Genomic DNA, 27,207 nt, shown 5'->3' with positions numbered 1-27,207 from the left:
ACATGAGGTGTGGACACGGCATGCAAATAGGACTGGTGTTTTGGTGGATTCATGCTCACTGACAATCATTAGGGTTAAAGGCCAAATGTGTTGCTGCAGAATGATGCCGCAGCAGAAAAACTGTTGCCCTATCTTATTCATTTCCTGAGATTTTGATATGGTACAGCCTTCCTGTCCTACAACTGCCTATTTCTGAATGTGTTTAGGTTGGGTAATGGATGGAAAAGGGTTGGTTTAGTTGCCTGTTTTTGACTTTGTTCAAACATGAAATCTCATTGTCTGCATCAAGCTATCACAACACAAAATGATCAGTCTATCTGGAAAAAAGTAATAAATCCGGAGCATTAAAAAGCCTATTACACACAGAGCAAAATTCAGTAGGCCTGGATGAGAAAAAAACGTAGGCCATAATAGAGTAGGCGTCTGGTGGTATCGTCACGCTTTGGGCTTTCAATAGCTGGTGACATGTTTCTCTGTGATAGGCCTGCAGGGCAGACTAAATCCAAGACCAGTTGTCGCACCTAGAATAATAAAAAATGAGTGTTAAAATTGTAAGTTCATTTCAAATAATCACTCAATCACACAGGCCTATATATAATACCAGAGATAAAAATCACTCAAGTACAGTATCAGTTTGTGAACTTTTTTACATGCATCCCATGCACCCGTAACTCCCCCTCCCGCCCCGTTATGCGTCAATCCAATATTGAGTGGGGAAAGCAATGCTATCCCCCAGTCAATGGTGAGTAGGCGAACTATATCTGAAGCAGCGATGCCGCATCCTCCGAGGAGGATGAAAATCTGAGTGGGCACAAGATACAGATGAACGGCCTGCCTCATTGCAGACACTGACATTTACCTTGTGTCCCGCCTACAAGGCGTGGAATTGTATCCTATTTCCAAAAGTGTTTCATTGGAAGGGGGACACTGAAAGCATCATCGATGGCCCAGCTACAGGGTGAGTAACGCAGAGCAAACACATTTAGAGTTCAGTAGCCTTCAGTTTGTCAGCTAACCATTCAAAATGAATCCAGTAAGCGTCGGGACATCCGCTGAAAAACCACCGAGAAACAGGCTGCATGATGGAGGAGCAGCCAGCAGGGAGCCAGTGGCTGACTGGCTGCCTGACTGCTGTACCGCAGGTTTCAATAACGTTAGCGGCTATTTGCTTTTTGAGGAATAAAGCAAGCATCGAGTCTCATAGCAAGTGAGTTTGCTGCTTCGTGCTACTTGTAGACATGATTGGAGCCTATACGGATGAATCTCCCTAATTACAGAGACCCTAATTACAGAGATACTGTCAGTGTTAGCCATTGTAGGATGCTACCGACATTATCATGAGTTGAGATTTAATTTGTTTAAGATCACAAGGTTGCCGATGCTACCGATGCATCCTTGTCTCGAGCTGCTTCTCGTCACCGTAGCATCCGTCTAGTCTCATTGATCCCTTTATGATAGCTATCACAATAGGCACGAGCCTCTTTTCATAACTTAAATGAAGACTTCTGATGCATCAAGGAGCGTGTGTCCACGGCTATGGCGGGGACAGTAGATGTCTGAGATGATAGGGTCATGCCAACAAATGGTTCATAAATTCAGGTTTTATCAAGCGCCCCCTAGATGCAAATCGCCGTGATCGTGTTTCAAGCAGAGGAAATTAAATTTGCTTTAGATTTTTTAATCAGGAGACAGAAAAATATCACTGCTAGTTGTTTTTCTCCTCTGATGAAGCAGTCACCTCCTATGTAGCATCATGTATTGCATTTGATTGGGCCATCAGTAGAGCGGGGTGAGCTGCTTTAAGAGTAGTGATCTGGGGTCAGTGGTGCAATTTCTCGTTATACCGGGGGAGTTGGGAGAGGGGCGGGGAAGCTGATCCCTAATCAGCGCTGAACTGGCAACTTCATCCTGGAGCCGCGCTGCCGTCCGCATGTCCAGCTATCATGGCAGTTCGTGGCTGCAGAGCATACATGTGAACCTCCATCTGAACCAGCTAAGACAGGTGGTTTACAGCAGACTGTTTTGTCTCCCACATTTTTGAGACAAGTAAAATGGCGTCAGAAACATCCGGGTCATGGTGAAAAGGAAGAGGTAGTGAGGGGGAGGAGGAGGGATCCCTTTAAACTGAAGCGGCGGACACAGTGGGATTTCTTTGAGAGCTGGCTACTTAGCAATTGTTGCTACGCTACCATAGAAATTCCAGCTGAAGAACGCTTTGCTGTTGTTGTATCCGGCTGCAGCTGTGAAGCAGTTTGTAGCCTGTCGCTAAAACTATTACAAGACTAAAACATGGTCTCTGAGTAAAACCTCCCAGTTCAGCAACCCAGCAGCACACAGGCCCATCATGGTAATGATGGTACAGACAGATAGAAACCATAGAAACAGAGTGAAGTTGAGCACTTCCTGTCACTTGTCGCCTTCCTTTCCTGTGACTTGAGTCATCAGCATGTCAGTCTCTCAGTTTCTGTCATCAGACAACCACACAACCTTAAAAAGTGATTTTCATTCAGGGTCACATAAAGAAACAAGAAACAAATATAGGCTACTATGTCAGGGTTTTTGGTACTAAAAGAAAAGCATGTTGACTTTGTCTGGTGTGGAAGTGGGTCAGTACGTTTCCCACCATACTGTAGCAGCACCTGTTGCAGAACTATTGTTTTGTGACTCTGGGCATCAGTGGAAAACGCTCTACATTTGATTATTTTATTGCCATTGTTTGCGCAAACATTTTTCATGCAAAGCTTGCATTCAGCTTGGTCGAAATGGGCTGGCTTTCAGATATCGTCTGACTTAAATCCAACTTGAAGAGCTACCATCATCTGATACATCCTAGGTTCGCAAGTAAACTTCTGGGATCTTTACCCGTCCTCTGTCCTTGTGTTGTTCTGTTTTGGATTTGTTCTTAAGTGGTTATAGATACAATGTAAAATGTGTCATGAAGTACACAAGAACGTGTAAGAACACATATTGAGAAAGACACTTGCTTGAGGGGATAACGATGTAACACTCCTGCCACAGCTACTAGTGGCCCTGTTCTACACAAGAGTGAATAATTAGCAAGCACAATATGGTATTTTAATAGAAAACGGAACGTAAATGATTTCACGGTACTGAATGGGTACCTTGAGCATTTTCAAATATCTTGCTTTATTATAATATCGGGATATCGCCCATCCAAAAGACAAAACAATAGCTAACAAGGTAATTACACCACTTAACATTCCGTGAGTCTTTAGCCAATTATCAGTGTAGAGAATTCCAAATGAACACTTGTGTCCTTGTGGAGAACGTTCTTCCCACACTTTCCACCTTAATTTGTTGTGCCTGATGCTAATCGCATCCTTCACCTCCATTTCTGTTAATCCCTGTTGCTGCAAACTCTGTGAAGAATTGCATGCACGATTCTGTGATTCAGATGTATTGAGATGAAAGTGATCAGGCATGCTGCTTATCGACTATAATGCTATAAATTTTCATTCCAACTTTGAGAAGTTCTCCATCATGAAAACTTTACAGACAGCTTGAAATAAACCAAATAAATGCTAGAATAAATCTGTCATCTGCAATGCAACGATGCAGTCGTGATGGATTCTCTCATTTGAAATGGATGAACTTGGAAAGCATGTCCCACATATTAAGAGTGATCAAGGGGTTAGCACTGTCAGATGTCAGAGGCAGTGCTGATGTAAAGTAGCAAGCTAACATATTTATAGAATCAGACAAACACAAACTCTTCCTAGAATGACTGTGCTGCAGTGCTGGAAATGGGCTGCACCGCTGATGTGGTGAATCTTGAGGGAGAGCAGCATTTGCTTCAGACTGAAGATTAGCTAGTTCAATTATTCACCCATAGCATTTTGGGAACGATTCTATTTTTTATTCAAATGAGTAGCTGTAAGTGTCCTGAATGCACCCCAAATTTAAAGAGCCAATCAGAGAACAGCGCTGTCTTGTTTTTCTCTGCCACCTTCTTAGAGTCAGCAGCAGAGTCTGTCGGACAGCTTTGCTCTCCCTCTTCAAGTTGGAGGACAGAGTGAGCCCTCTCCTGCCAAACACTGTTCACTGTTGTTTCCCTCTTGGTGCTCTTGTATTTCAGAGATGTTCTCCTTGATAGAGAAATAAAGTGTGATTGCACCAGTTGGTTGCAGTTTTCACTTGGATTGCACTGTGCATTCCTATTCAGTACTGAATATGAGGTGCATGGGCTAATGATGCAATAGGTTGTAAATGTTGCTGGGTAAATAATGGTCCATCTTTGTGATTATTTAGTCTGTAAACAGTTGTGAAAAATCAAATTACTGCAAAGGTGTGATCTACATGAGAGTTGGCCATAAAATGTAATTAGACAGCAGATGGCTAAAAGGACAATTCTGTTTCGTTTTGTTCTCATTTACATCCATCTCTGAATATTTTGTTGGGACAGATATTTGTGTAGTCATTTTGTCCTATTGCAAAATATAGGGGAGGGGGGGGGGGGGGGGGGGTGTCACAGGGGACAGCTTGATTAATACATTAACACCTAGGCCTAACTAGCAATTAGTGAGAGGTGTGTTTGAATTCTGAGGACTATAATTCCCAGAAATCATATGATGTCAGTAAATGGCTCACTCATTGCACCTGTACATGGACAGGATTTCCTGGCAGTGACCATACCCGACACCTTAATTATAATAATAAATAATAATAATAAGGTGAATGTACAGCATCTCAATCAGTGGGGATGGGACACTCTTCTCTGCTACAGTCCTACTTTGTGATGTAGGCTGATAAGACAGGTGTATTTTTCATAAAAACCTTGCCTAGTGCAGCTTTAAAGATCACTACTTCCATTATTCAATTTTAGTAAATGTATTCTCAAGTATGAACAAAAAAGGTTATCATTGTGGTGTTTCTTCTTACGCTCTTTGCTAAAGACATCAGTTATTTTTACGAGGCCATCCATGCAAGAGTGGCATTGTGTTTTAGGTTGTGCATTTTTATTCCTCCACAACAGAAAAACAGAGTTTGATTTTTTTCGAGCTTTAAAATATCAAAGAGAAAGCGAGCTACATTAGGCAGGGAGACTCCCTGATTGCCACCAGGTATTTTGTGAATTTTCTAAGATGCAGTCTAAGTCCAGGCTATTGTAAACTATGACCAAACAGCATGGAAACACAAAGGGGGGTAAAGATATTCAGCATAGGTATTATTAGTAGTCCCAGTCCCAAAGCCCACCAGGCTGCTATGCACAGAAGGCTAGGCAAGTCATTGTGTGTGTGTGTGTGTGTGTGTGTGTGTGCAGATGGGTTTTCTGCATATTGTGGCACATTTCATTACAGCAAAGTTACTGCAGATAATTGATTGTGCTGCTCTCTGTCAGTTACTAAAGGGGACTTGGCATTGAAGGCCAAACTATTTCCAGAACTCTTTCAGTTGGCTAATTTGAATGGTGACGATCCAAAGGCAGTATTTGTCACAATCATTCTTACTGATCCCTTCGCTGACAGAGCAGCAGCTCAGGAGAGAGAAAATGCAGGACAGGGAGCGCACAGACTGAAGCAAACGAGGTGAGGAGCGTTCAGAAATATGCCTAAATATTATGTACAGTAGCTCTGAGAAGCCTCAGCTCAAATAAGGGGCTAATGATAGATCTGGCTGATCTATCATTAGATCTGGATAATTACTACAGAAATATTTCTGATTAGTTCAGTCAAGAATTCGCCTGACATTTAACTCCAGAAAGTATGATTTTGTTTCTGTTGATTGTTAGGAAGCAGAAAAGGAGGAGAGGAAAGAATATGAAAAAGGGAGCAGAGAAATGAGAGAGCACAAGACAGAAAAACTATGAGCTCTTGACAGTCAAGGGAGGTTACTGTCATTTTATCCTTGTCTTCATCATTTAAATGGCCTCTTTGTAACATCTCTTATGGTAGACGTGATTCAATAACCAAGGTAAATGATCGTGCTAAAATAGAAGTGGAAGAATTGACTAAATTTTGAGATAATTAAATAAAATCTGTGTGTGTTACTCAATGGTGATCAGGGACAACAGGACAGGAAGTGAAATGCAGCCTACCACTCCAATACTGTCTAGTTCTTTATTAGATGGAATGCTAATTTAATGTCCTTTTCTCACATGAAATTCCAGCTGATATTAAATTGTAACTGCTGTGTTAGCCTTCATTCATGTAACGCTATGTAAATATGACATTATGCTGCACATGCTGGGCAAGTGAAAATTAGATTGCTATGAAGTGTTTCCCCTTCATAGCAATCTAATTTCGAACTTATTTAAAATAAACATTCTGACCAAAGGTGTTATAACGAAGCCTTCGCACACACACCTGCAAGCAAAATCGCTGCTGCGATACTGTTGCATTTTGTGTTAGGAAAGCTTAAAAATTGACAAATTTCTTGTCACCGGCTCTGTTGGTGTTCTTGGCGAGCTTTGGCTTATTTTTCTGTGGTTCTTGTACAGCAATTACTGCCAGGTTGTATGGCTTTGTTCTTTATTATTAAACAAAAATAAATTATGAAGGGATAGTTTGAGAGATTGTCTCTGATAGCAAATAAATTGTATTTCTTTCAAGTAAAAAACTAGGCAATATGGTGTTATGTAATATGATGTCATCCCTATAAGCAACAGTAGCAGATACCTACCACTGACTTTATTGTAGTTGTGTGACACTGAGCTGTGGGACCTTTGGAAGGTTTTGCTTTTGCCCTGACATATCAGTGTGTGGATTCCTGTCTCTGCAGGGGAGCTGACTCAGTGGTTTATACAGCAAAGCTGTGAGAGTGATTGACCCACTCAACACTTCTCCATCAGGTGATGTATAACCTACTGTACAGTTCATATTGTGCTGAAGTTAACCAAGGATCACACTGAAAACTCAAGATTGTTCTTTCTGGGCTGGGGTCTAAACACCTTGAAATAGGAGTGTGGAATCAGGAAAGCATTGAGCGGAATAAAGTAATGCTTATATGAGATTTGATAGGGCAGAAAACAATTTTTCATTTTTCATTATTGGCAGTAAAGAAGTTGCAGTCACACCAGTGCTCCCAAATTTCCAGGTTAATGGCATTCATTTCCACAGTCACAGTTTAATGCAATGCAATGTTCCACTGAATTATTCTTGGGGATAATATGTGCTTGATACTAAATATGTTTGTTTTTTTCCCCACAGGGTGCTACGACAGGACAGCCATGCCACCCCCCTCCGACATTGTGAAGGTGGCCATTGAATGGCCTGGTGCTAATGCTCAGCTTATTGAGATTGACCAGGTCTGTACTTGTATGTGTAAAAAACAAACCATTTATAGAAACTTCCATTATCTAGTTTAAACTTTGAATAATTAAAGGGAAAGCAAGTATTGCTGAGTCATTGTTTAGGTTTCTCACACTCACTCTTTTTCAGTCCGGTCTGAACTGGACTGCATTTATTCTTGAATGAACCAGGCCAAGACACTATAAGATTTCTTGAAATAAATAGGCTCTAACAGTACTACCTAGGGCCTACCTACTACCTAATGCAGGTCTTTCACTCTGATCTACTAATTGGTATGGATTATAGTTTGCAGTTTCAATGCTAGTGGTGGGCAATATGGCATAACCTTTAAATCACAATATACTCATTATTCTGAAAAATTAAGATATAACACCATATATAGAGGAAATTATTATACATTATAACTGAATGCAGATTGTATTATCCCACACAAATTCACCTTTGAATGTTTCATGATTAAACTGAGGATAATACCCAGAGACTGTAAGACAGGGCTTTTACCCATCCCACAATAAATTACAATAATAATGCCTTTTAAAAAAAAAAAAAGTATTTTCAGGAAAATGAATGAGATGCGTGGTAGTGTCAGGTCAACCAAGTTGCTCATTTTGGTCCCAAACAGCTGTGAGATTGTAGACTGTGTCAGAGTGTAATATCCAGATATTAAAACACTCAATTTGGATGGGGCGTCCTGGTGGCTCCATGTCCTGGGTTTGAATCTGGCCTGGGACCTTTGTTGCATGGCATCCCCCAGTCTGTCCCATCCCTCTGTTCTGTGAAAAATAGCCTTACAAACAAAACTCTCAGGCACAATGAAATAACAATATAACAGAAACTTTGACAAAACCAAATTAAGGCTTCATGTTTACTGTGGTGGATTATCTTGTTCGGCCAATATTCAAATCTGTGGAAGTTGTTTTTCATACTGAATAAAAAGGAATGGCAGCAAATGGCTTCTTCTGAAGGGAGGAAAACAAGCCCTGATATCTCCTGTGCTGACTGTGTACAGACACCAGGAATAATGCAAAGCAGAGGGGCAACCTAGATGATTCTCACAACTTAAAAAAAACACACCAGTAGACTGCAGCCCTTAGATGGCTTAGATGGATAATACTGGGCACACCCAGTATTATCCTTTAAAGAGCGCCTCTCACATATACCGCTTTGATTTGGATCAAAAACCACATGTGAAAAATTGTGGTCCGTACTCAGTATGCCATGTATTGTGATGTGGGTTGAATGGACCAACATTTTTTTTCTACTAAAACTATTTGCTTAATTATTCCTCAGCAGCAACACAGACAAAGTAGACTGTGGAAGACTTTTGAAAAGTCATCAGTGTAACAGGGCAAGGCTTCAAAATTGACATCTTTGATATAAAGTATACATACACACCAAAATCTGTAATTGTTGTCATTGTCATACCACATCAAAACGTATCACTGAATGATAATTATAATCTATGTTGTTTCATTTAAACTCTGTGATTTTGTAATTTTAAATGTTTGAATGTTTTTTCTCTGTTTGCAGAAAAAACCTTTGTCCTCGATAATACGGGAAGTATGTGATGGGTAAGCATTACTCCTACATGATAGGATAATTTCCTGATATATTTTATTATCTGTGGCTCTCAGTGTAATTGCAAAAGTGTAATTGCAAAGTTGTGGTCTCTGCCATTTTAATAAAAGGCTGTGAGGGGTTTTATTTAGTAAAGGGGCAGGAATCACACAAAATTGCAAGCATATTTCAACAGGCCGTTCACTCACTCCACAATCTGCCACTGCGAGAAACTTTGAACTCTTTGCACTGGAAGGACAGAACCCTCTTCCTGTTTTGTGCCATAAATCAACATCAGTAGAGGCAGCAGCCAGTGAGAGCACAGGAGAAGGAAAACAAGACTAGAGGTGATTTTCAAGTCCAAGAATGCCAAGTCGATACTCGTGTCCTTGTTTAGAAAGTTCTTCTCAAGTTATCTTGGAGAGAACAAACTTCTCAAGAGCGTGAGCACAGACCGTTTCCTGGCAATTTGCGATGGGTCAAGCCGGTCAAGTCCCCATCCGATGCATCCTCGGCTGGCAAGTAAACTTCCAGGATCTTAACCCGTCCTCCATCCTCGCATTCTTTTAATTCATTCTTCGGCGGTTAGATTACGTCAAACACATCATGGAGGACACAAGAATGCATATTGAGAACAAAAAATGTTCCACCTCCATGTTTTTTTTGGTCCTGTGTTGCGGCAGAGTGAGAGCCTGTGGTTTTGTGAGACTGGGGGGAGACTGGTGGTGTGAGAAGTAGAGTAGTGTCTGATCCCCGTCAGCTAATGTGTGATTCCCCAATCCAACTCGTCATCAAGTGCGCGCGTGTCTATCTTTCGAGATGAAAAAAAATGCCAGAGAATGCCAGCCGTTTAGAGTGTGATGTCCAATCGCTTCACGGTCTGTTTAGTTTTGTAATCCCCCGCTTTGCCAAGGCTTTCCAATGATTCACACACTGAGACGAGATTTGACTGTGGATGTGTTCCCCTCCTGTTCTTGCCCATTGCCTTCTCTCTCTCTGTCTGCTTAATCATTTGTTCCTGCTTTTAACCTTTGAGTTTAGGCTTCATTGTTGTGGTCTTTGTGTTTCTGTATCAATTCTTTTGTCCTTTCTTTCAATGATGATGAACACTACAACCTTCATCTCGCCCATCCATCCATCTCTCTTCACTCTGTTTCTACCCACTGCCTCCTTCTTCCATTTGAAGCTATGAGAATTTTTGCACTTCAGTACTAACGCCCACTGAATATTTCCCCTCCACAGTCTCTCCATCTGCCGCTCTGGTAGATGGAACTGCTGGAGGGAGCAGTGTGACTTTCATCAACCTTTTGTACATGCATGGTAGATTATGTTGGGTGAGAAAAACCCCTGCTCATCCTGTTAAAACATGGGTTCACCTCACTAATTCTTACTAGGTACACTGTGGTATAGAAATGCAATGGATTTACTTCTGGGTGGTCTGTTTATCTCTTTCTTACTCTCTCCCCATCCTTAGTTGGTCTTTGTCAGGCTCGGAGCAGTTTGCTCTGCGTTACGCTGATGGCCCTCAGCTCTATATCACTGAGCAGGTGAGCCTCACTGTTTTCTCCCTTGTGTTAATGGCATTGTGAATGAGTGATGCACTTGTAGCTAAATGCCTCCTTTTATATCTTTTAGAGCCGTGGTGAAATCAAGAATGGGACCATCCTACGATTAGCCATTTCTCCTGTGAGACACCTTTTTGTTTTTATTCCTGCTCAGTTGTGTCTTTCACTAGATATAGTGAGCTTCATATTTGTGCAATGATTCCCTGCTTTATACTTTGGCTCTTCACTCAATTCTCCAATTCATACTGTGCAGTGACTTCAAAAGGTTTGCGCCCATAATGGTGAATAGAAGCTGTATTGATACCTGAGTCTTTACCTTTTCTCAGTTACACTAACCATGTATTGCATACTGCTTTGCATAGGCTATAGCCGCATCACATGCTGCACCACAGCTGAATTTTCACTGAAATACAAAAAGACTGGAAAAAGTTTACTTTTGGCACCCAATTGTTAATTTTGAACTTGTTCCTCTGATATACCTGGAACTACCCTCAATTGGAAATGGACATTTTGTGCTCTAACATTATAGTCATTATCTCATTTTGCATCGAAAGCGTATGGAGACAAACCATCAGTGTCTCTCTGTCCAAATAGTCAAGGACCTCACTAAATATGTTACATGAAATAAATACTAGAATGTATGAATATACAAAAAACTCTCCATCCCAAGCAGCTCTATAAGAGCTTTATTAAGCAAGACCTGTCTCCATTAACGTTGTGTTAATCCATTGACTGGCTGCGGTGAACTGTATCATGACGTCATGACGTGTGTCATGGCCGACAGGCTCGTGCTGCTCGTCAGCTCCTGGAGAGGATCCAGTCCCACGGCATCGACGCTCGCCTGGAGGCTCTGAAGGAGCTGGCCAAGCTGTCGGCAGACCCCACCTTTGCCACAGAGTTCATCAACATGGAGGGCATCGGGACACTGGCCCGTCTTGTAGAGAGTGGCACCCAGTGAGTTTTAATCCTGACATTAACCCTATATAGGCTTTTCACCTTGGGCAGGCGCTTTAAACCCTGGACTAACCTGCTGTAGGGCTGTGACCCAGGGCGACGTGATTCACACTGTGCTCCTTTTTAGTAGTTTCATACTGTATCTGCAAAGCTATTGAGTAGATAGGTCAGTGGGAAAAGTAGCCATCTAAGGGCTGCAGTCTACACTTCAACGGTATTATTCTTCTTTGAAGGATAATGAAATTTGAAGGAAAGTTAGTCACTACAACTTGGAACAACAGAGCTGTTTTAAATTATGTAACAACCTTCAGACATGTGTGTCTGATTTCCATTACCATACTAATACCTCCAGATAAGACAGCCTGACTGGAAAACAAGCATATGTTAGGAGACACATTCCCCCAAATAACTTATTTAGGAGAGGGGCAGACATGTTGTGGTACAGCTTGATTAAACTGTATGAAAGACCGATATAGGCTCTCAGATATACATATTTTTAAGCTATTGCCTGTATTGCCTTGGCTCCTAACCAAGTTAGAGCCAAGTTAGCCCAGTTTAGTAAATGTGGGTTAGGTCAGATAATGTGAAGAGGCCTAAGGGACCGCTCTCCTTTGCTTTCCTCAGCTTTGGCGAAATGTTGGCCTTCACTCTCACTGCCTTCCTGGAGCTGATGGATCATGGCATTGTATCCTGGGATCTTCTTTCCCTCTCCTTCATCAAACAGGTACCTCCAACTAAAGAACAAATCAGCACAGATTATAGTTTTGAAGAGACCCTTATAGGGAAAACTCTCTTTTCCCCCCACATCTTTACATGTTACTCAATTCATCCTTTTTATTTCTTGCTTTAAGTCAAAGAATTTTTGAGCTCTATCTTTTAGTCCTTTCTATTCACACACTTTTCTTTAATTACTTGACCTTCTTCCCTCCCCTGTGCCGGAAATGAGTGGGTTGCTGTTGCCTAGCAACTCCTTGCTTTATTTGGAGCCCCTTCAGTGTTGCTGTCTGTGAATAGTTTTCTACTTAACACCTCTGTGTGGCCCTGACAGTCTGCCAGCGGAAGCTTGAGGAAGTGTTCATTTAGTTTTCTTTTACCGATATATGCAGCGTTTCACAGGGAATATGGATGTCAATTCTACCACTTCTCCACTGCGATCACCTTGAGGTTTAAAGTGAAGCACAATGGGGTGGCACGGTGGCGCAGTGGTAGCGCTGTCGCCTCACAGCAAGAAGGTCCTGCCTTCATCCATGCCTTCGGTGCCTAGTGCCCAGGTGGGTATCTCGTAAAAAGGGCCTTTCTGTGTGGAGTTTGCATGTTCTCCCCGAGCTCACCTGGGGTTTCCTCCATATAACACCGATAAGAACCCCCCACTAAAAACATGCAAGAAGATCGTCGCCTGACCAGCAAAAACAAAAAGAAAAAAAAGAAGTTGGTCCCCAGGCGCTGCGCTGCAAGCTGCCCACCGCTCCTGGCCTGCCCGTGGAGGAGGACGAGCCAGGATGGGATAAATGCGGAGGACATATTTCACCATCCATTCATCCATTGGATGAACGGAAAAACACACAGTGGTCAAGCTAAAACTAAGGCTGGTTTTCTTAGTTCCTGAAAAACGGACACTTTGAAGATTGAAAGTTTTCACGGAACAGCAGCCATGTTCTGTATTTGGGTTATTTCCGTGTCACTAAGTCTGTTCCCCCTCTGCTCTGTCCTCAGATTGCTGGCTACGTGAACCAGCCCATGGTGGATGTGTCCATCCTGCAGCGCTCTCTGGCCATCCTGGAGAGCATGGTCCTCAACAGCCACAGCCTCTATCACCGAGTGGCACAGGAGATCACCGTGGGACAGCTCATCGGACACCTGCAAGTGTGAGCACACACACACGCACAGGGGCTCCCCACTCTCTGATGTGGGGCGGAGGAGTAACTGTAGCATTTTGAAGTAACTTAATATTGGTGCAATAGAATAGAGATTTGCCATGCTCAGTGTTACTTGCTGCTATTTAAAGGGTGTGTTCAGGATGCTTAGAAACCCATCCTATTGACAACCAACGATTCCTTTCATAACACTGGTGGTTTTTTTTGAGAAATTGGCAAAAGTCACCTGTCAGCAACTGTTAGCAATATCAGTGCAAATCAGTGTGGGATAAAAACATTCCTTTAGAAATTGTAAGATATTCTATTTAGTATTACTAAAGACTGAGGGTGTAGCAGGATTAAGAATAACAGGCCTGTTGGATTCTACAGTTTTTCAAATATACTGGTATAAAAATTGTTTTTGATCAATGGGATAGGCTTCTAAAAATCCTGGACCCACCCTAAGTAGTAGTGGTAATAGTGATAAAATAACAGAAGTTCCAAAGTAAGATTAACTGTAATATAACCTAATTTTTAATCATAACCCTAAAGCTCCTGTAGTTTAAATTCAGTATGGAGACTAGTGGAGCAAGATGCTTCTAACTGGTTGTGATGTGCCTTCAGGTCTAACCAGGAGATCCAGACCTACGCCATCGCACTCATCAATGCTCTTTTCCTGAAGGCACCAGAGGATAGACGGCAGGTCAGTGCCCAGCTCTCACCACACACAATGCCTTATTAGAGAAAATGAATGCATGAATTGAATGAGATAGACATAACTGGAATACTGATCATGTCCTGTCATCACATTACAGTCTAAAAACACCACCCATATGTTTTAGACTGACCTTCATTCAAAATAGTCATATCTTACTTGGTATTAGAAGATGGCAGAGATAAGTTCTGCCTCACCCTGGTTGCTTATGTATGCAGAATAGTTTAGTCACTAATGCTAATCTCATGAATAGACGTCTGTCTGCCAGCTGTCATGTAGTGGATTCTGTCTGACAGTCATTGCTGTAATGATACAATTGCTCAAAATAGTACTTGCCCCCCCTTGAAGTTTTGCACATTTGTTATGCTACAGTTATTACAGAATAGCCTGGTGAGATAAACCTCCCATCCAGCTGTAACTGGAAGGTGAAAAGAGTTTTTTTGGGGTCAAAGAGCCTGGTTAGAACCAGGCAAATTTCAAATTAAATTAAGGATTAAATTAAGGATTTATTTTTCCGTCTGAATTCTAGGCAAAGTGCTCTTTTCTTTTAAAGTGAAAAATTAATTATTGGACTTGATGCCATCCATTGGTGTATCCACTGGTATTTCATGCTGTGGTTATGATGGAGAGTATAGTGTGCGGACTAAAATCCCATTATGATGAATTGAAGAAGCCTTGTCTTGGCTTTGTTAGCAGTAAACACTAAATTCAATCAAATATGAAATTAAATAAAATGAAGCAAACAAATGCATTTCGAACTTTGTAGCACAACCAAATGTACAAATAGTAAAGGAGTGAGGACTTGTTTGAATGTGTACAGCATGTTACTAATCACTGTCATGACCTCCCATGTTGCCTTGCTTCCACTCTGTAGTGATTATCAAAGCTCACATTGTGCACTAGCATACTGCAGTGTCAAGTCCCGCCTGTTTCATGCCGTTTCATACCCGGTCTCATCACTGTGTGCCTCTCTGTCTCTAAACTAGGGTTGTCCATGCTTTACTTAATCAAATCTCATTTTTCAGGTAAAGCAAAGAGTTAAATAATGCCTCATTTATTTATTTTAAGGTTTATCACCATAGGATTAAGTACAGTTTAATAATTTGCTGTTCTACTATTCTATGCCAGACTTAAAATATCATAATTTGGGGATAAAATAGGAAAAAATACAGAGGGTGGCCTAATTTTATGGTCACTGTGAAAATTGGACAGGAGAAACTTGCTGATTGCACTCTGTATTATCACATATAGTGGCAGAAGGGTGATAATATTTTATCTATAACAATTCAAAGGCTGTCATCCCAAATGCCATATTAGTGGGTCATGTCAACCTACACCACTACCCACGAGTCAAAACATTGAAATTATTGTTCAAAACGTGTTTGTAAAGATGCAAAACAATGTAAAGATGAAGTTTGAGTAAAAAAGGATGTGAAATGCTGAAACACTTCAGGTCTTTAATGCAATTCCATGTAAATTAAGGGTGTGAAAACAGACTAGATTTTTAATTACACAGTCTCATAAGTATTAAGTATTATATATTTCTAAGAGTGTTCTTTACAAAATAGAATAGCATACTTTGTTTACACCTAAGTCAGAAATTCCCTAATGAAAGTATTTAGATAATAGATTAGCATAACAAAATGAACAAAAGTCAAGGGAGCTGAATATTTTTATTCAGTGACTGTATATCTCCCATCTGTGTCTGGTTATCTAACGACAACAAGCTACAGTCTAGACCTTTTGCATGGATTGGTTTGTAAAATGAGAGCTGAGGAGATGCAGGAAAAGAGACTTGTGTGCACTTGTTTGCATACATATCTCTACTGTACAAGTTTATTATCATATGAATTTTTCTTATTTTTCCTCTAATTTTTGCTTTTTTCTTGTTAAATACTGAATAGTGTTCAGCCTCTAGGTCTCCTCTGATAATCAAATGAAACTAGCTGCAAAGCAAAAGTAATTTGTTGGGTGAACTGTTCACCACTCTGCATGCAGCCTGTGATGGGAGTCACGACTTGTGACTAGGCATTGCTTCGTTTTAAGAACCACGGCTCTATGGGATGAGAGAAATCATGCAACTGCGTGCAAATGTTTATGCCATTTCAAAGCCAATTGGATAAACTCAAAAATGCATTGACAATCAAACTAAAACCCAGGCTTTTTTTCTTAGTTCCTAAAAAGTTGACTTTTGGAGTACAGGGCTTTCACCCAACAACAGCAGCATGTATTTGACTTTTCAGGGACGGCCATGTTTGACACTACTGGGACACCACATTTTGCTGTTTCATGTTCTTACTCCGTTGCATGCTGTGCCCTGTGATGTATGCCTGTATCTCATGGTCCATGTGTGTGCATTCTTTGTTCCCATTACTGTTATGCCCACGCACCTCCCCCCACGCCCCCCCACCGACCCTCACCCACTAGGAGGACTATACTAACCCGCTGGACCAGCAGCTCACTGTGAGTACACATCCCTTACCGTCTCACACCATCCTCTCACCCCACGGTCCTTTCTCCTCCTCTCTCTGTTTCTCCATGACTCCATGACCGCTCCACGATTCATGCAAATTAAGATTGAAGCATGGCTTGTTGCGGCAGCAGACGGACCATGTGGACAGGTTTAAGTCAGACCCTGTTGTCATGTTTTACAGAGAGTGTGACGGGCAGATAGTTGGTAATCCGAACCAGTGGTGTGGTGAAATTAAATGTAGCTTCAGAGTGTTGTTGTATTTCAGTAGTTCTCATCTAGGCAGAGTCAAATAAAGTTACTGCTCTGTACTACTCTGGTGTGGTAGTAAAGCATCTTCACTCATCTGGCCTGTCTGTTGGATCGATGTTCCTCTTTACCCTCAGGAAATGGCAAGTACTTTGGCTCAGAAACACCTGCGATCCATCATCCTCAATGTGAGTATCAAGTCTGAAACACAAAGAACAAAGTATTTCTCGCTATTTCAACTGCACGTCAGAGTTAACAATGAACTCCATTGTTTGTTACAGCCTACAGCTGTCAAATGTCCAGTTGTTAACAGGATTTGAGCAACTGCTCCAAATTGTTTGGAATTGAGTTTAAGTTGCATGCTGTGTGTATCACAAATTGTGCTTTTGAAAGCATAAACAGATGCTGTCTGAAACAAAAATGCAACGTGTCTCCAACGTAATATTTTCCACCCTTTGCACTATCCAACGCGGGGCTGGTAGACTGCAGAAGAGAGGTGCAGACTGGCAATAGCAAGGCTGGAAGTTCTGTCCCTGGCACCAGCGGTTCAGAAAGTGGAAAAATATACTAGCCTCCAGAACTGTGACACGCATCCAGCAAATGTGATACAGCATGAAGTCCATGGAGTGGAAGAATGTCTGCTCTGAAAATGATTCATTTTGACACCAACTTGTCTGAAGTGCTCGGCTGAACTGGCTGGAAATGTCACGAGGGAAGACGCTGCACTACTGCTGTGTGCCCTTGAGCAAGAAACCTTCCCTCAGCAGCTTTATGTCTCTGTTGGTACCAAACCCCTCATCTGTGTACTGTACATGGGACTTGGTTACCTGCAGGACTGTCACAGTCAACGTATTATTAACATACCACAGTATTAGAAACATACTTTGAAGTTGGGCACTTTACTGCCATAACTGTTGTTGCTTTTTTAAATTATTTATTTCGATATTTGTTGCATTTGGTCTCGCATGACGTGTAAAAACGAAAAATATGAAAACGATAATCTTTGTTAGCTGCCTTCCACATTCTGTTCAGGCAATTATCCAAAGTTGCAGTGACTCACTGTAGTTGCTGTTGGATAGAGGAGAGACAGAACAATTTGTTGGGCTTTTTCCACATAGGGGTGAATTTGCTCTGTGCTTTCTGCTCTAATATAATGTGCTGTTGTTTGTGAATAAATTATACATATAGCCTCTGCTCTTAACTCACACACGGCTCTTCTTTTCCAGCATATTATCAGAGGCAATCGACCAATCAAAGCAGAAATGGCACATCAGCTGTACGTGCTGCAGGTGCTGACCTTTAACCTTTTGGAGGAACGTATGATGACCAAAATGGATCCTAATGACCAGGTAAAAATACAAAGAATGGTTGTTCTGTTTGGCAGGTCATTCCATCTGTGTTTTCTTAAACCATATAATCCTGTTAAAATTGTTTCCCAGGCTACTAAGTTCAATATAATTAATGTAATTTGAATGCAGTAAAAGATGAAATGTGCAGTGGAATCCTACCAGCATTGTTAATTTGAATACTGAAAGTCTTGTTTCATATTTACTCCCCTATTCATCACAAAGAGCTATAATAATTAGAGTTTCTTATCCCATCGACTTTCTGTTGGGTAGCTTTGTCAACCCACAGGTTTTCTCTACAGGGAAATTTTCCTTGTTAGATGCACGGATGGTACTGTGACTTAAGTATGAAGAATGGACCAGAAATGTTGAATTTTCCTGCTTGTTTCATGCATGCTTGTTTACAGATTTACACTGCAAATGCACAAGCACAGCACACACGTCCCATGCAAACGTAAATGTGTATGTAAAACAAGCAGGAAACTAGTAACATTTCTGGGCCATTTTGCACTTCAAATAACACCAACAATGCACCATGCTTCAACAGCTCCTTTAGACTCTGAGAGGTGTGAATGGTTCAGTCATTCATACATGCTGCTTTTCTGTTTGTAAGAGGCTGATTTTCTACTCCACACACACTGAACCTGAGATTGTTTTTCGACAAACTACTGATACAGTTTTTCTAAATTTATATTTTATTGTCTGTTGACTATTTTGATTCAATGAACTGTTTTGAATGATGCTTCTGTCAAGTTAAAGCTATTTTGACACAAGTAATAGAATGATTGGACGTCAGCGTTGTTATTATTATGCTGATAATCCTGTTGGCTTGCTGCGGCCCAGGCTCAGAGGGACATCATCTTCGAGCTGCGTAGGATCGCCTTTGATGGAGAGAATGACCCCAGTGGCACAGAAAAGAGAAAGGCCATGTACACCAAGGACTACAAGATGCTAGGTTTCACTGTGAGTCTCCAGTACACATTTCAGTTTCTTGTTCTGGGTTCTGGGGAATACTTGAAAAAGAAGTTATATAGATTAGAAATATGTTAAGAAACCGCAATCTGCTGTAGGGGGATTGGGCTCAGGACTGTCCTTTCTGTTGTGAATGCAGAACCATGTGAACCCAGCCATGGATTTCACCCAGACCCCTCCAGGGATGCTGGCTCTGGACAACATGCTGTACCTGGCCAAGCTCCACCAGGACACGTACATCAGGGTGAGTTTTGGCCTCAGGTGCCACTCAAAGAACAGAAATTTAACTTGAGAGGTCAATCACAAATGAAATGCCGCTAACATGCATGCTCTCCCACAACAGATCGTCCTGGAGAACAGCAGCCGCGAGGATAAGCATGAATGTCCCTTTGGCCGGTGCGCCATCGAACTCACCCGCATGCTGTGCGAGATACTGCAGGTCGGAGAGTTGCGTAAGTATTTCTCCAACAGCCATGCTTTGATGCAGACTGGATAAGAGGTGGCTCTAACACAGGTGGCCAACCTTTTTTCTGTGTTATTCAAGGAGATTCAGTGGAAAACATTCAGGACCCTAATTATGCAAGCAGGGAATGAGTAAATTTTTATATTTATAAGAACAATAGAAATTCTGGCTATTTGTGGAGATGAACATAATGCAAACTGGCACTTGAATTATTATTGTTATTATTATTATTTTTAATAGTAGTGGTAGTAGTAACAGTAGGTTTTGTTGTTGTTTTATTTTTAGTAATCATAATAATGCTCTCAAAATATTCAAAAGATGTAATGCTGCCTATTCAGCATTGAAAACAGTTACTCAGGAACACCTCTGTCTTTACAAATAAATGCATTTACTTGACTTTAAAAATACCTCTGCACAATGAGGTAATGGCAGGGAATTTCCTGACCCGCAGTAAGCCTTCAGATAGCGTGGTGCGGCACGAGGGCGGTTACTGCTGCAGCTTTAGGGCTCTTGAGGAAGAATACCTCTCTCACACACACTACCATGTTTGCTTGTAATACCGCTTAGTATTTTTTGGCTCCCACCACCATGCAACCATCCAAGTTACTGATCTCTCATTTAGTATATGGGCCTGTTAAGTTTTATAATTTAAAACTATTCTTGTAGCTAACGAGGGCTGCAATGACTACCACCCCATGTTCTTCACCCATGACCGGGCTTGGGAGGAGTTCTTCTGTGTCTGCATCCAGTTGCTCAATAAAACCTGGAAGGAGATGAGGGCCACAGCTGAGGACTTCAACAAGGTCAGAGTTCAACACCGGTCATCTCATTCAGATTGATATAGTGTGTAGAGTGGAATTATTGTGTAGAGCTGGGTGATCTTAAATTGTCACCAGTTCAAATTTTGTCACAATTTGCATTCACATAGAGATCATAGAGACATTGTGATAAATGTATTGACCCAAAACTGTGTTCATTGCGTAACTTTCCTAACTCATCCCTCACAAATACATTCATTGGTGTCAAGCATGGTTGTCATTTACTATGATTGTTTCCCCTTTTCCCACTGTTGGAAACCTCATGTTACAACCACAGTGGGCACGAGATTAGTTTAAAATTGCGTGGCTCAACATGTCATTTGAGTGCATCGTTGAGAATAGCTAAACAGCCAAAGGACAGACCTACGCTGCCTTAAAGTGCTGTTGGAAATCTGGAAATTATGAATTGAGCATACATGAATAGCACAACAAAGTGGTAAATAGGATGTTGGGATTATTTTATACCTGAGTTGCCAAGATGTAACGTTTAACCACTATTACCATAACAATATGTTATGGTAATAGTGATGTTTTATTTATGTGTTATTGTTTGGCATTTTATGTAAGTGATTAGTCTTGTTTTTATTTTCTATCTTTAACTTTCAGTTAATTGAATTGATTAATTAAATTATCAATTACATTATGGACAGTTTCTCTACTTTATTCTGTTGCAGCACAAAGTACCTCTGTGCTGCTTGATTTCTAAAATAAAACATTAGCTGTGAAAAACAGCTTTTGTTACAGGGTCCATTTTATTATTTCCAATCAAAAGCGCTTGAATGCATGAAAAGTCGTATTTATGACTTCCAAACACGGAGCTTACAAGCAGTCCAAGAAGGCAGCATCAGAAACTGCTGGACAAGCCATTTGAGAAAAGCATTTTATGTTAAAAGCAAACACTGGCTAGATGTAATGGATGCTGTAATGGTTAACCCAGCAGAGGATGGTTCCTGGCCATCAGCTGAAAATGAAGGTTTCAGTAGATTGCTTATAGTGGGTGACCCTCATTACCAAACGCCCTTTATCTATCCAAGGTGGGATTGCTGAGTATGCTCTTTTTCAGCAATGGCAGGCTTCACATTCATACAGTCCCACACATCCATAACTAGTAGCTGCCATAGTCTTCTACTGGGGGTGAGTGAGCAGCACACTGGAGCAGGTAGATGAAAGGTTTTTGGTTGACTAAATAATATAGGACAATTAAATGCTTAAGGCTATCAATTCCAATGCAAACAATATTGTCAGGCTGATTTAAATCAAGCTCTGCTTACTTTAATTCAAGCTCCAGAAACTTCTCTGTCTATTCTGTTGGTACAGAATATTGATGACCATTTAGTGTGTATTGATGCCTTTGGGTTGACAAGGATGTCTGTCAGCAGAATACGTTTCTGAATGGGATTGTAATGGAAAGTAATGGGGATGTGAATTACATATTTAACAACACACTCTTTGCACTGAAAACCAAGCCAGGAAGCAAAAAACTCTGATGGGAATATACTGTATGTCTCTAGATATCAGTTTCTGTTACCATGGAAGCCTGCTGTGTTTTTAACCCTCCTCACCATGGGTTCTAGTGGAAGCTGAATCTCAAATCAAGTCCTTGACTCGTCTCCCTAGATGTCACTGAATTATTCAAGCTGCCATCAACATTTGGCACCGTCCCATCCAGTTTTCACATTTGTTCAACCCATCCTCAAGAGACTCAGCCCAGATCCCTTCTCAATAATTACAGGCCTATTTATGAATATTTTTTTATCTTTTATGAATTGTAACATCTTTTCACAGCAAATGCAGGGGAATGTTAAATATTTTTGGAATCTTTTTCTAATTGATCACAATTATTAGTCGACTACCTGACTCGCTGATGCAACTCTGTGTGTGTGTGTGTGTGTGAGCAGGTGATGCAAGTGGTCCGTGAGCAGATCACCAGGGCTCTGGCCATGAAGCCTTCGTCTCTGGACCAGCTGAAGAGTAAACTGCGTGGCCTCAGCTATTCAGAGATTCTGCGTCTGCGCCAGTCGGAAAGAATGAGCCAGGACGACTTCCAGTCTCCACCTATCATGTCAGTCTGTCTAAACTTCCTCCCATTCTCCTGTGGATCTTTATCTGTTGTTACAGTTTAAACCTGTTCTTCTTTTGTTATCTGTAGACTTTCATATTGTATGCATCAGTGTAGTTTTGACATATGTAGAGTATTCCTTACTTACCATCTAAGGATTTCAGCCTTTCAGCCCCTTGTCTTAGCGACAGATGCTCAATCCATCTAAACAAAAAAAAACCTGCTCTGTCTCAGTCTTTGTTTTTAGTATAATATTATGCTCATTATTTGTATGCATGTCAAATCCCATGCTTGTTCATGTTCCTGAGACTGTGTTTCTGCTGTAGTGAGCTGCGGGAGAGGATTCAGCCCGAGATCCTGGAGCTCATCAAGCAGCAGCGTCTCAACCGCCTGTGTGAGGGAAGCTGCTTCCGTAAACTAGGGAACCGCCGGAGGCAAGGTACAGTATCACAACTCACCCAGCTCTTTCACATCATTTACTAAAGGAGCACTACTACTCTTCCTTATCGACTAAGTGTTTGGTCTCCTGTCTCTTCCTTTGTAGAGAAGTTCTGGTTCTGCAGACTCTCTCTGAATCACAAAGTGCTGCACTACGGGGACTTGGATGAGTCGCCCCAGGGGGAAGTGCCTTTTGAGCTACTCAGTGACAAGAGTGAGTCAGTGTTAAACCAGTGTTGCACCATTTTACTGCTCAACCTTTTATAACACACACCATGACACTGACACTGGCTGATCATACTGAATCAGTGGAATTGGCCAGGCTGCCCCAAATAAACGCTTCAAATGACTTAGTTGTTTCTTTTGTGTTTTCCCTCCAGTCCCAGTATCAGATATCAAGTCAGTGGTGACAGGGAAGGACTGCCCCCACATGAAAGAGAAAAGTGCACTGAAACAAAACAAGGTAGTATCATTTTGTACTTTTATTAGCATAACATTATATAGTTATTCTCTCATTCTTTCCTCTCATTCAGTGTGGAGAGTAGGCATGTTGTGTGACCTGTTTTCTGTTTTCAGGAGGTGCTGGAGCTAGCCTTCTCTGTCCTCTATGATCCTGATGAGACGCTCAATTTTGTAGCTCCCAACAAGTACGAGGTAAGCAGATATCCACAAACCCTAATGAATTTCAATAAGACTCTGAATTCACTAGTTTAGCCATATAGTACTATATAGGTAACTGGTATCACTTTTGACTTGCAACTCTTTATCTTAAACTCAAAATGTCCCTGTGTGTGTGTGTGTGTGTGTGTGTGTGTGTGTGTGTGTGTGTGTGATTTTGCACCAGTATTGTATCTGGACTGATGGGCTGTGTGCGCTGCTGGGCAGAGAGATGGGCAGTGACCTGACACGCAGCGACCTAGACACTCTCATCAGCATGGAGATGAAACTCCGCCTCCTCGACCTTGAGAACATCACCATTCCAGAAGCCCCGCCCCCCGTGCCGAAGGAGCCTAGCTCATACAACTTCACCTATAACTACAGCTGAGGTGTGCTTGTGTGCGTTTGTGTGCATGTGTGTTAGTGATGGATGGGTATACTCAGTCTTTTAGAAAAAAACGTCATGAATTTAGCTTCAAATTTGAGCACCGCTACTCTGTTGTTCCCCCAAAAGAGAGATTTGTCTTTTCACCTCCACAGGGAGGTCAAAGGTCAGGGTCAGCTATAGAGCAGTGACCCTGGTTGAAGGACGGTCTCCCTAATCACTTCACCACCCTGCTCTCCATTGTGTTGCATATCTGAATGATCCGCAGTTGATTTGACAGTTGGAAAAAAATGAACTGGAATTCTGTGATAAAGAAGGCTGGAAATATTGTTTTAAAAAATGTAGTAACAGAATAGCGAACCAGATAGAATGCAGACACAGGTACGGTTGGAGGATAATTGCTGCTTCCTGCTATAAGTTTGTTACTTTCATCTTGTTTATCATGCTGGAACACCAAAGTGTTGATATCAGTATATAGTCAAGCCTTCTGTTTACTTAACATTCATGTTGCTCCAGATTGTTTGACGTACTTCTCTCCTTAGCCCAGTGCACACTTTTATAGCCTATTACACACTGTGTCCACTGTATGAAGTAAATAGATTATTCCACTGGATTAATCAAATCATGCAAGTATTTGATCTGTGAAAATTCTTGAAGATGCCCATCCCTAGTGTTTCTGTACTGTGTGTGTGTGTGTGTGTGTGTGTGTGTGTGTGTGTGTGAATGTGTATGTGTGCAGATTTAGAGATTTACTGTAGGTTGTTTATGTTAAGAGATGTAAGGAATTGTTCCCGGGCCCAACATACTGTCAATAGTTTATGCGCCTAATGCCCTGACACTTGAAATGTGGGTGCCAGGTAGTCAGGGCCAAGGTACTTGCATCTATTTCAGACATTGTACCAGTGCATTAAAAAAACATGAATATACTTGATATGAACCTGAAAGTTATTATTATTTCTTTTTAATCATACTCACTTCATTGCCTTATCAGCCATATGCTCTCTATATATTTTGAAAGATTATAGCGATAAGTTACAGTGATATTTCTCTTTGGTGTCAGCATTTTCATCTTACAGCGTACGTACCTTGACATGCCTCTGCCAGGAGTCACCCTCTGATGTTAGACGCCCCCGGTTTCTGAATTAACAACCAGTTTTTAGGATTGATTTGAGACTTTTAATCAAAGTGTAACAAGGTGAAACAACAAAAACCACAGGGAAAAGACCATATCTGTTGGCCTTCTTTAGTTAATGTGCCAGAAGTATGACCCTCAGACCAATGGAAGTAAATCAAAAGCAGCTGAGTGACATGGCCATTGGCATCAGGGATGGCTATTATTTGGTTGCTAACAGCTCATCAATCATCAATCCACATGGGCATATGTGTGCTAAGAATGATCACATTTTTGAAGTGTAATATTAGTTTAAGCACTGTTGCTTCAAAATTGTTATTTGTTACAAACGTTTTGGGTAGTTTATTCATGTCACTTTGTGTCCCGTTATCTTTTAATCCAGTACTAATCAATATTGTCATTTGTTATGCAGAATAGATTTATATTTTTGTAAATGATTGTATAATCTTATCAGCTGTGAAGAGAATGGATATTGAATTAACATAGCCGTTTCATTTTGTGCCACTCTGTACAGTACATTCCACTCGCTCATTACTGTGGAAGGATATTTTACGGTGAACAAAAGCTTTTGCAGTCTTGACATTTTTTAAATCACAATCACATTTTTTAAATCACAAGTACTTCGTGTTGAATTAGGTTTAGGAATGACACTCACCCAGCACCTAATGATGTCAGTGTTGATGTATCTTATACTACTAATGAGAATACGAAAAAATGCCATTACTGGTTATGCTGTCATACGTACAGTTTGTGAAAAGGATTATATTTGAATCTTGTTTTTTCAAAAATGTTTTTCTGTTCTATTTTTAACTGAAGTTGGAGGTTTTAATTAGTCAGTTTAAGAAGTTATTTTATATTCCGGTAGGTCATGCAGTTTTTTCAGGCCTTGCTGCCACAGTGTTGAAGCTGCAGCTCGAATATATCAGTAACCACAAAATGCCACACTAAGTAAAGGATTGCTGCATTGGATGTACTAACAGTATGACTTGAAGTTTTAGCATCTGGTACTCTTTTACATGACTTGCTAAACTATTTATTTATACTTGCTAGTACCAGAAATGAATGACATGTTGTTAGTTAAGAAATAACAACATTAAATCTAAATATGGTATTCATATATAAACCATTGTATGTATATATTGTGTTGCCTTATCGAAAAAAATGTATTATGTTTTGTGTGAATAAATACAGTCTAACTACTCTAGAACTCTTTTTTTTTTACTTTACATGCCATTACATTGTTTTAATCTACCCTTCACATAGATCCATTTTAAGGTTGAAAGGATTAGTGAACTAAGAAATCAGTTTACAATTCCCACAAAAACTGACAATGCTGCCAGCTGCTACCAGTCATACAAATTATGTTAATGAGGCCACTTGTAAAGCCTGCTCACCCACTGCAGTACCTTTTAACCTGGCATTAACCTGCCTCTGCTCAGTTGCAGGCCTCAGCCAGCAGGGGACAGACTGTATCTTGTGTTTCATGAGTCAATGTCTTGGGATTGGTTGAACTATTATCCCAGACATCCATACTGTAGAGAAACCACAGCAACTACATAGATAATGAAAGGAGTTGTAGTTGCAGATGAATCAATAATGTATGATTTTTTTTTTGTGTGGAGAGTTTGGCTGTCATCTCTTATCATATCTTACCATACACTTGTGCCAGTGCCTATGGGTTTGATCCCCTGTCTAATGATTGTTATACTTCCAGTCTGTCTAATTCAAATTCAATTAGTAGTCAGATGACAAAATGACAATGTGAAATCATGTAAATTAAAAAGTTTTATTGTGTAATAGCTCAAAATAGAATTTAACACAGTCACTTTTAGATCACTTTTATGCTAAAAGGGATGTGGTACGTTAGGCAGGGGAATCTGGATGAGTATATGTATTGCAAGATGGAGAAACTAGGCCAAGGTATCGAAAGCTAAGCAAAAGGGTTGTTTACATCAATCACTTTTACTTACAGAGCCCAAACAAGCAGGAATGTCATTCAATAGCACACTCAAGGGAAGGTTTCATCTGTTTGGATTAGGTATGGTTGAATCTGTGGAAGAGCAAAGGAGGTGCATGGACAGGAAACATGAGAAATGCCCTGGTGGTCTGAGCCACTTTCCTCTATACAGTAAACACTGTAAATATCTGTCCCTGGATTGAGTCAGGTGTTGCCCAGTTTCAGTCCAGTGGTCGTCAGTGGCTCAGACTCCTCAGTTCTCTCTCCTTTGTTCACTCACTGTGCGGCGGGAATATGACGACAGGTTGATTGTCCATTTTTGTTTCCCTGGTTGGGGTTTAGGTATTCT

General features: G+C 41.0%; 1 protein-coding gene across 2 annotated transcripts; it reads left to right on the top strand.

The window, feature by feature from the left end:
* The first annotated feature begins 870 nt into the window (after positions 1–870).
* elmo2 (engulfment and cell motility 2) lies at positions 871–26,089 on the top strand. Of its 2 annotated transcripts, XM_071517789.1 has the most exons (23): positions 871–958; positions 6,739–6,808; positions 7,167–7,264; positions 8,799–8,839; positions 10,300–10,372; positions 10,461–10,511; positions 11,175–11,344; positions 11,969–12,068; positions 13,058–13,209; positions 13,822–13,900; positions 16,340–16,375; positions 16,769–16,819; positions 17,858–17,980; positions 18,821–18,940; positions 19,089–19,193; positions 19,293–19,401; positions 20,079–20,215; positions 22,129–22,292; positions 22,616–22,728; positions 22,834–22,941; positions 23,108–23,190; positions 23,304–23,381; positions 23,572–26,089. In XM_071517789.1, exons 3-23 carry the CDS (start codon positions 7,187–7,189, stop codon positions 23,770–23,772), a joined length of 2,172 nt encoding a protein of 723 aa, XP_071373890.1. In that variant the 5' UTR covers positions 871–958; positions 6,739–6,808; positions 7,167–7,186; the 3' UTR covers positions 23,773–26,089. The 2 variants fall into 2 exon arrangements, with proteins under 2 accessions (XP_071373890.1, XP_071373892.1); XM_071517791.1 differs by lacking the exon at positions 16,340–16,375.
* The last annotated feature ends 1,118 nt before the right edge of the window (positions 26,090–27,207 follow it).

Source organism: Centroberyx affinis, unplaced genomic scaffold (genome assembly GCF_046629955.1).
Source record: "Centroberyx affinis isolate AG114_WGS23_722 - 3 ecotype Tasmania unplaced genomic scaffold, CSIRO-AGI_Caff_v1 ptg000522l_1, whole genome shotgun sequence".
Classification (NCBI taxonomy): Eukaryota; Metazoa; Chordata; class Actinopteri; order Beryciformes; family Berycidae; genus Centroberyx; species Centroberyx affinis.
Note: the sequence above shows the minus strand (reverse complement) of the source record. Positions and strands in the feature narration are given on the sequence as shown.

Excerpts from the sequence above, each read along its gene's own strand:
- elmo2 (XM_071517789.1), top strand. The coding sequence starts at position 7,187 with ATGCCACCCCCCTCCGACATTGTGAAGGTGGCCATTGAATGGCCTGGT. Across the intron at positions 13,901-16,339 it reads CACCAGAGGATAGACGGCAG|GAGGACTATACTAACCCGCT; the intron begins GTCAGTGCCCAG and ends CTCACCCACTAG. Across the intron at positions 19,194-19,292 it reads ACCAGGACACGTACATCAGG|ATCGTCCTGGAGAACAGCAG; the intron begins GTGAGTTTTGGC and ends CTCCCACAACAG.